The sequence below is a fragment of the Cinclus cinclus genome, chromosome 16 (assembly GCF_963662255.1).
Source record: "Cinclus cinclus chromosome 16, bCinCin1.1, whole genome shotgun sequence".
In the NCBI taxonomy this organism is placed as follows: domain Eukaryota; kingdom Metazoa; phylum Chordata; class Aves; order Passeriformes; family Cinclidae; genus Cinclus; species Cinclus cinclus.
The window spans coordinates 3,527,221-3,536,861 of NC_085061.1; the positions used below are offsets into that span (position 1 = coordinate 3,527,221).

Here is a 9,641-nt window from a genome sequence, read left to right on the forward strand (position 1 = left end):
TTCACAATCATTTGTTCCTCTTTTCCAGTTAAGATCAGGGCCTCAGCCTTGAGCGTCAGCAGTGTCCAGTGAGTTACTCCAGAAACCTCTTGCCCTCACACTGGCATGGAGCCTGGAGCAGGCTCCAGGAACTGGGTAACCATCCTCAGGGCCAAGGGGAGGGAGTCATTCACCTCCCTCTGGAACCGTGTGCTGGCCAGGGGTGGGGTGAACACAAACTGAGCCACGCTGGGCATTTTCAGCAGGTTCATGAGCTCAGTTGCCCGTATAAGGATCTCCTCAAGGTCTTCCTCACAGTAAACAGAGGTGACAGCAGGGCTCTGCAAAAATGTCCTCATCTTGGACAGGAACATAGACACTCTGCAGGAGAGAAGGACATGGATATTAGCTTGCAGGACCTTTTTACCCAGCCACGTCACTACTTCAGTGTGCAAACTCCAACAGACTAGTGCAGGTGACAAAGCATTAGTCAGCAGATGAATCCCACTCCTCCAAACTGTGCTCTTCCAGAGCCCACCTCTGTCCTTTCTCAGTTGCCAGACTCAATTATTACGTAACACCACCAAACCCACATTTGGACCCATGAGATCTGCACGTTTCAACCTTTTGCCGGTGCTCACCTGGGGATCAAGTCCTGGCTGCGAGCTGCCAGCTTGGTCAAGGTGGCCATGAGGACACTGATGGCACAGGGGGCACAGCTGGGGGTGCTGGCCTGTGGCCGGAGCTGGGTGACCTCAAAGAGCACAGCCTCAAGGGTCTCGAAGAACCGTGTGATCTGCTCCACCGTGCAGCGCTTGTCGTAGGACACCGACAGATACTCGCCGATAGCCCACGCCTGGGCCAGGGCAGAAGGAAGCACAGGGAAAGGGAATGGAATGGTTTTTAGGGAACAGAAAATCAGGTTAGCTAATGCTAGCAGAGAGGAGGAGAGGGAAGGTGAGCAGCAGAGTGCAGCTGGAGCAGCCTGTGGCAGCAGCAGGCACTCCTGCTCACCATGTGGGTGAAGATGGCCTCCTTGCTCTGGATGTTGCTGACTGCTCCTGAGAACTCCAGGATCTCTGTGGATAGCTCCACCAGGAGAGCAGGGCGCAGCCTGCAGAGTACTGCCAGCTGTGAGCCCAGCACCCTGGAGCAGAGAGAAGGGCACAGCTCAGAACAGGGCAACATGGTGATGCCCAAAGCCAGGAGGGGCTGGCAGGACCCAGCCACCTGCACAGAGCTGTATCCTCAGGATGTTCCCAGCCAGGATGGAGGTGTAGCCCCTGATCTGCACCCTTCAAAGATATGTCACAGTGGGGACTGGGACAAAACTGAAAAGGCTCCTCAGCTGCCCTGGGATGCCAGGAGGAAGGCCTGGGAGCTGGACTGTGTCTCCCATCTCATCTCACCTGTACACATCCTCTTTAAACGCTGGGATCTCATAGAGCTGGTCACTCCTCTGCAGCAGCAGCACCACCAGCTGGTTTATCAGAGACCCATCTGCAAACTGAAAGCCAGCCCTTGTTTCAGCAGTACCAGTGACATCCAGCAGCCAAACCCCAAAATAACCAGCCAGGTGAGACAGCTGACAGAGAAACTGCCTAATCTAGGAGGGGAGCAGTGCACAAAGCAGGTATCAGGCACTCACTGTGCTCTCATCTCTCTCCTTCACAGCTGGTTGAGAGCACAGAGTGAAGCTGACACTGCTTCACAGAGTTTTTTGTTTCTCTGCATCAAGTGGCCAGCTCAGTGCTGCTTCATGCCAGTACCAATCCCACCCTCTCCTCATGCACCCCTCTCTCAGAGCTGCAACATCTTCACCTTCTGCTTCTACGACTGCTCTTCACATAACAAGAGATCCCTGTGGCACAACTGGGAACCAACTTCCCCAAAAGGACCTACCTCTGCCACCACCTTGAAAAAGAGCTCCAGTAAGACAGGGACAGTCTCTGCACACTGTACCACCCTTGGGCTGCCAGCCAGGGATCCCAGCAGCTGCCGAAGTGGAACCAGACTATAGGCAAAAGAAGAGTTACTGTTGAAGGTTTGTTCCCAGTTGCCTTTCCCTATTCCCCACAAGGCCTTTGAGCCCTGGCAAAGATGACAGAGGGAAGAGAAATCCACCTCACACCAGCTCAGAGCAGCTGTGCCTTTCCCAGTAACCCCAGTGCCGCCTCCCAGAGCTGGATGGCTGAACCCCACTCCAGGCAGGCTCCTACCTCTCCGGGGCATCCTGGGGAGCAGACGTGGTGCGGAGGAGATACTGGAACATGCTCTTGTAGAGGGGATGGCGAAAGGCCTCCAGACACGTGGCTGGTTTCCCAGCTGGGTCACCCCCGGCCTTCTCAGAGGCAGGAAGAGCAGCTGCCCTAGCAGGGAACACACAGAATGTGCCTCACTGTGAGAATGGGCCAGGGCAGAGCTGGGATCCTGAACACTGAACAGCAAGTTGGTCTAATCCACGCTCTCTGGATGAGACCTGATGAGTTCAGGCCCCCTATATTCAGGCAATAGTTCCAGGCTTGCTTCTGTGTCACACCTGGGAAAGGGAAACTCTGTATCCCTCAGTCATACAAGCCCACCAACATCTGCCTCTGGATGACTCTCTTTTCTAAGCTCTCCAGAAAGAGTTGTAATATTGGGAGGACAAGGAAGAGCAGAGATACAGACACTTCCAGTCCTACCTCACCTTCATGGAAACTCACAGTTCTTAAGATCTCAGGAAGAAAATTCTGTGTGCCCACAGAAGAACAAAGCCTAAAACAGGGCTAAGAGCAGGAAAGGAAGAATAGGTATTCCACCTCTGTATTGAGGTGGTAGCTCATGGAAGCCTCAAACATGTGGCAATCATTTGGAGTTGGACAGGGAGACGGGAATGGTAACAGCTCCCTGAGCCCCATAGACAGTCCAGTACTGAAATGTGAGAGCTGGTCACCTTCTCTTCCTATTTACAACACATTATTAGGAAAATTGGGCTGACATCTGTGCAGCCTTGTGCTAACCTGATACCAGTGATGCCCCTTGCTCTGTGACAGCTGAGGCTCAGAAGTGTGCACTGGGCTTTGGCCAGTTGCTGATTAACAAGTAAAAGGGAGAGAAGGTGCATTACCTCAGCTGGATGTCCAGAGCTGCTGTCAAACAGGGCAGGTCAAGCAGCAAATGGAAGATTTCAGTGGCTGTGCCTGCATCCAGCAGAGATGGGAGAAGGTCCACAAATTCAGAGATCAGAGATGGGCTGTTCCACGCCAGGAACTGCAAGGAACAAGCACAAACTGCTGCACTATCCCTGCTACTCCATCACACACCCAGACAACTCCACACTGTGACCAGATGGGATGGGGAAGGGAAAGTCACTTCTGAAAAGCAAAACCAGAGAACTCTGAGGGTTTGGTCAAAACCCAGGAGCCTGTTAGAATCTCAACACAGGCCTCTGGTAGCTGGTTCAGTGGCTGGAAAGCTGCAACTTATTAAACTTTTCCACAAACAAAGTGCTGTGTCCTGTGTTCACTGTGCTCCACAGCCTCCTGCAGTCCCGCCAACCCAGAATCTCCTCTCCTGGCAGTGCTAAACACACCCAGAAGCCTCCTCCCCTTCAAACTCACCCTTGTTCTGCCACAATCTTTCTTGCCTGCACTCTCCCTAGCACTGCTGTGGAGGCACATGGAAGGCTCTGGGGTGCAAAAATTAAGTTCTAGGCCACTGAAGGGGATATGAAGCAGGCTCTCCCCTCTGCTTCTCCAACACATTATACCTTGAAGAGATTTGGGAAGCTCTGCCTGAATATGCTGAAGGAGTCTGTGAAGAGCTGGCTGTTGTCTTTGCAGAACTGGACAAATTCGAAGGCCAGTGATGGGTTGTGGAAAAGCTGAGCTGGGATATCAGTGAAGAGGTGTTTGTAGACGGCATCGGAGTCCACAGCTGCCAGGTTGCCTGGGAGGACACAGCCCCCTGCTGAGCACAGCCCACCCAGCAGCCCTGCCAGGGCTCCAGGGGCTAAGAGAGATCTGGGTTATGGTCCTCTAAAGAGCAGGGGACATTCCAGCCCTTGGGTCTCCTGGGGTGGGATCATCCATACCAGAACACAGGCAAGGTGGAATTACCAATTCTGGTGGGCAGGAAACTGCCAGGACAAAAGGCTGTGCTGCAATAGGCAAGACTGGATTGTGGAGGAGAGGGTGGGAGCTGAATACTTACTGTGGTTCAGGAAGAACTGGGCAATAGGCAGCAGTGCTCTGGCATAAGTGGCATCCCCACAGATCCTGCTGTGCAGGATTTTCAGGAAGGAGACAGCACGGCACACGTAGGAGGAGTCCTGTTTGCAGATGATGTCCATGATTGTCACTGCCTCAATGAGACACTGCAGGAGAGCAGAGAGTACAATTGGAATGGGGGAAGCCACAACTCCCAGAGCTTGAGCCCCACCTCTGTGTACTTACAGCTTTTTGCAGGTCTCCATCATCTTTCTTCAGGGGTCCTGCCAGAGAAATGAGTCCAAGTTAAGCTTTGAGCCCACACAAGAATATGAGGCTGTCAGTTTGAGCACTAACCCCGGCTTTACGGCAGGCAGGAACACACACTGATCCTAAATTCAGGCCAGTGAGAACCAAATTTCACAGCCCCCCCCAGCAAATCAAGGAGGCAGAACATGACTGTTACCTCCAAATCCTTCCCAACACCCCAGCTCAGGACTGGTCAATGACTTGCCCCAGCAGCTGCAGCAGGCCCTATCCCTAGGAGCCTAACTGTGGATTCCAGGGAGTGAGATCCCAGCTCAAACATGCAGCAAAGCAGAAGTATTTTGGAGAACACTACCAAGAGGACTGCCAGGAGGGCTCATGGCAAGACTCACGCCGGTTGCTCTGCTCGATGAGGCGCTGGCAGTACTCGAAGGCTTTGTCCCGCAGACGCTCCCTGGGGGGAAGCAGCCGGCCAGCCCTGGGTGCAGTGGGGACCATGGATGTCACAGACCTGTCCATTCCTGCTTTGTCATCTACACAATAAACATCACACGTGTCAGCCCATCACAGGCAGTGGCACCCACGCAGCAGCCCAGCAACAAAAAGGCAGCTGAGTGTCCCCAGGTGCACAGTGAAGAACAGGAGGCTGAGGGAGAAGGGAATGTTACAAGAATACTAAGGAATGCTGTCTCCCATCACCCAGGCCTTCTTTCCTAGGAATCCATGGGGCTTATGTCTGAAAACAGGAGACTCACCCAACAAGTGATTCCCCAAGGAAGGATCAATAAGTATCAGTCAGGAAGTTTAGTGGTATTCCTTCCCAAACTTCCCCTGCTCTTAGTCCAAGATCTCTGAACTCTTGCCCATATTCCTGTCACTTAGAATCATAGAATGAGAGAATGGTTTGGACTTGGGACTTAAAGCTCACCCAGTCCCAAAGCCTCTGCTATGGGCAGGGACACCTTCCACTATCCCAGGTTGCTCCAATCCAGCCTTCATCACTTCCAGGGATGGGATAGCCACAGCTTCTCTGGGCAATCTGTGAAAGGGCCTCCCCACCCTCACAGGGAATAATTTCTTCCCAATATCTAACCAGTTTGAAAGAGAGGAGATTGCTGGGTTGCTGGTGCAGCCACTTCATATGACATCTGAGAGCACACAGCCCTCTTGGGACTGCAGATCACAGTGGCCTGCAGACCTTCAATCCTTACCTGGATTAAGGGTGTTAAGATCCTTGCCCCCATAGCACAGCAGCCAGTTTCTCAGCATGGAGAAGGTCTGCACGTTGAGCCACTGGTCCTGTGTGTAGTGCTGAGCCACTGAGAGCACTGTGAAGAAGTCTGTGGCAACAGTACCATCCACCTCTGTGACAGGAGCAGGCTGAGAAAAAAGATGCAGCAGGTCAGAGCCCCAGGGTAAGACTAAGTGAGAGGGCAGGGAAAACCCCACTGAGCTCATGTAGACAAACTGCCCTTGTTTGGGGTCCTGCAGGAGGGAATGTATCCAGAGAGAGAAAAGCCAGCTGTGCTGGATCCTTCTCCCTAGCTGAAATACTCACCTTTTCTACTTTGACACTGGGCTCATTTGCAATCACCTTTAACTCTGAAGTACATAGTCACTAAAAGACTCTTCTCTAAAAACTACTTCAAGGATCAAAGCTCTGGCTCTACAGCTGAACTCCCAAATCTCAGAGCTGTAAATCCCCCTACTTTGCTTTCCTATGTGTCTCAACCATGTATCCCACAAAAAATGCTGAAGAACAGCAGCACTTCTAGGCTACTGTTTTCCAAAAGAAGGTGATTCTGGGAACTCAAAACAGCAGGTAACAGACTAACAAATGTCCTTGTGAGGTCACTATGGCAACTCAGCACTCACCTGTTTGGTTCTGGGACTGGAGAAGAAGCCTCCAGAGGGCTGAGCCATTCCTTGCTGAATGCTTGCATACCTCAGCCAGTCAGCCAGCTTTTTACTGACAGCATTGGTCTGTTCTGTACAAGGGAAGTGACAGGGTCATTGCTAGATTGGGAAGAGAAGCAGCCTCTGCAACATGTCCCTGTCAACCCTCAATTGCTGTGCTTTTTCTCCAGTCTAGATCACTCTGATCCAGCAATCCATAAAGAAATTGGTACCCCAAGGTGGATGTTCTATATTCCTCATAGTACCTCAGTCAGGGAGTGAGCACTGGAACCAAGGACTCTGCTACCAGATCACTCAAGAGATATTTGTTCCTTTGTCTCCATCCACTGCTGTTATTAGGAGGAATGTGCAAAACCACTGTCACTTTATTCAGGCAGTGTCTCACTTCAGCTCTGCAGCCAAAGGCACAACTCCCTCACTGGGAACTCACAGAAGCTGGGGCAGGTAATCCTTCCTGCTCTGCCAGCCCATGCACCCAAACAAACATCCTCCCAAAGCTTCTCTTCATCTTCCCAAAGCACACAAACCTCAAAGGAAACTCCCAGAAACTCACTCTTGCTCCCAACTCCGCAGCATTTTAGGCCTGGAATGCTCTCCTAGGTTAACTCACCACTAACCCATCCAGTGCTGCCTCTCTGATGAAGAGCACCTCTAGTTGTTTCTGCTGCTCTCTTGACCAGATGCACAGCCATATCTCTCTCTCTCTCTCAGCCTGATGCTCTTCAGGATAGCTACAGTTTCACACTCCTGCTGCATCTGGAGATCTCAGCTAGAGTACATGATCCCGTTATACAAATCCATGGCCAGGATTTGACTGCAAGTCCCAGTTCTTTGTGGTGGAATATCTCTCACCCAGTAAGCCCCCTTTCCTTGTAGCAGAGATGTCACTTTCGACAGCAGTTTTCAACTGAGAGCCTTCTGATCACTACTCAGATCACAGCCAGGTGGCAATCTCAGCCCTTCCTATAGATTTACCTTCTGTTAGAGATGCTGGTGAAAGGCTGATGACATTTGCCAGGACAGGAAGAAGGAACCGTGCACTCTGACCCTCGGGCAGTCTTCTTTCAAGGACTTTCACAACACGCTGTCCCACAGCTGCCACTTCACCCTTATTTTCCTGAAAAATAAAGGAGAAGTAAAGATAAATAATCTACCATTATTAGAGACCAATCTCCTCCACCAGGCACCAATACCAAAGTCAAACAAAAAGAGAACTCACAGCACAGGGTATTTCACCACAATTTACAGAGATTTTCTGCAATTTGAATTCATAGATCTCAAACTGTGGGGCTGCTTATGTGTGTTTTTACACTGTGGAATTGCAGGACAGTCTCAAGCCTGGATATGGGAGAAAGGAGCCCTGTGAGGCAGCACAGAAGTAATACACTGCTGGTTTCTGTTTCATTTCCTTTAGTTACGTAGACTCAGATGAATGTCAGAAACATAGGAGACATTTTAAGCACACAGTGAAACTCAGAATGAGAAGTTTCACAAAAATATTTTGCCTTTAACAGGCACAATAAAAGTAAAAGAAGGAGAGCAAAAAGAAGAAGTTTTCAGCTCATTCCCCAGGCAGCACTCAAAGCAGGAAGGTCCTCGTGTTTGCTCCTCTCCATGGAGAATTTGGACCTTTGACGTGCCATTTGCATATACAGCCTTACATGTTTTATAGTTTCTATGTATGTTTTTTATATGTGAACATCAAAGCAAATATCATTAAAAGAGGTAGTAAATTCACTCTAAATTTTTTTGCTTTCCAGGTTTAAGCAGCCCTGATCTGAAATCTACTTCAGCAGCCAGCACCAAAGGGCTCTTTTTTCCTTCCAGGACCTCAGTGTCTAAACACTACAATTTAAAGCATTTTTTGTTGTTAAGGGCTGTACACAAAAATTTGCCATTTTTCCCTACGCAAAGCAGAACAATGAGATCCCTTAATTGAACATTGCAATGCCTCTGCTTTTTCTTACACACTTCCAAATGATTTTCACTCTCCTTGAGCTCAGGAAGGAGCTCAGGAGCAGGGAACAATCAAAAAGAAAATCCATATTGGTAAGGGAAGATCTGTGACTTGACAGGTCATTTACCTGAGCCAGAAGGACTGAGCATACCAGGCTCAAGAGCTTTGTATCTTGAATCTCATCACAGGAGAGGATAAGATGATTGCAAGGTGACATCTCTCTCAGGATGGCAGCACATAACACCTGAATCTGCTCAGGACTTTTGGGTGAGCACAGCATTGTCTGCAACAGCTCCACAAACTTGCCATCGAGCCTGCAAGAGTCACAGTAAACACCACTGCAAGGCAAGAAAAGATCCAGATGTTTATTTCCTACATATTTTTGGCTTTGGGATGATCCCCCTTGGCAGTGACTAATTCCACTCATCATCTTAATTTCTTAATGCTCTTCCTCAGTGCACTTTGACAGAGATCTCAGTGACACCAATCCTTGTTATTACTGCAAAAGGAGATGGGCACCTTCTGCTTAGCAAGGCGGTGAAAGGCAAAGAGGGGCTTTGTGCTTAAATTCAACTTGGGGTTTTCGAAGCAGCGTGTTATTTTAAAGCCCTGACCCACGCCCTTCCTTTGCTGCTGGTCAGGAAGGTAACGCTGTGCTTGATGGAACCCCCGAGACACACACGGGCACTCACTTGCGGGGGTACTTGGTGGCGGCCACGGTGAGGTGCAGCCTCTGCAGCCCATCCACGGCCTCGGGGCCCGGCTCGGGGCCCTGCAGCAGGGCGGACACGCGGGCGGCGAATCTCCGCAGTTCCTCCTCCTGGATCTCCCTGCCGGGGGAGCCGGGGCTGTCAGGAACGCGGGCCCCCATGCCGGGCCCTCTCGGGAAGCTCCGGGGTGAAGGGTTGGTGCCCACCGCCCTCCCCTCCGCCCGGCTCCCCGCTCAGCCCCGGGCGCGGCACCTCCGCCAGCATCCCCGCCCGGCCCCAAGGGTCCCTGGGGCTGTCCCCTGTCCCACCTCGCCTGCCTGAGGAAGCTCTCAGCAGCCGCCGTGAACATCCCGGCCCCGGCCCTGGCCCCGCCGCCGCCCAGGCCCCCGCCACGGTACGCGGCCAAAGCCGTCCCCCACGGGCGGGGGGTACGCCGCGCCGGCTCCGGGGGGACGCGGCGGCTGCTGCACGAAGGTTCCGCCCGGCGGGAGGACAGGAGCGAACGGTGACCAAAATCGTCGCTAGTGTTTGCTCACGGACTGTGCGAGGTGCTGCTGTTGTTATTCCCCACCTCGGGAGACTGAGGACAAGCTTGGCTTTGAGACCACCCCGTCCTAGGCA

General features: G+C 51.7%; 1 protein-coding gene across 2 annotated transcripts; it reads right to left on the minus strand.

Moving 5' to 3' along the window:
* On the minus strand, nt 1-9,390 carry AP5Z1 (adaptor related protein complex 5 subunit zeta 1). Of its 2 annotated transcripts, none has more exons than XM_062503613.1 (17): nt 9,329-9,390; nt 9,003-9,140; nt 8,438-8,624; nt 7,329-7,470; nt 6,312-6,424; nt 5,648-5,816; nt 4,829-4,969; nt 4,416-4,453; nt 4,174-4,336; nt 3,731-3,909; nt 3,089-3,231; nt 2,226-2,348; nt 1,882-2,014; nt 1,389-1,486; nt 994-1,126; nt 621-835; nt 1-360 (listed from the first exon to the last, which is right to left on the minus strand). In XM_062503613.1, the coding sequence occupies exons 1-17, from the start codon at nt 9,367-9,369 to the stop codon at nt 96-98; spliced, it is 2,421 nt and encodes an 806-aa protein (XP_062359597.1). In that variant the 5' UTR covers nt 9,370-9,390; the 3' UTR covers nt 1-95. The 2 variants fall into 2 exon arrangements, with proteins under 2 accessions (XP_062359597.1, XP_062359595.1); XM_062503611.1 differs by having other exon boundaries at nt 1,882-1,993; nt 2,199-2,348.
* Nucleotides 9,391-9,641: the final 251 nt, after the last annotated feature.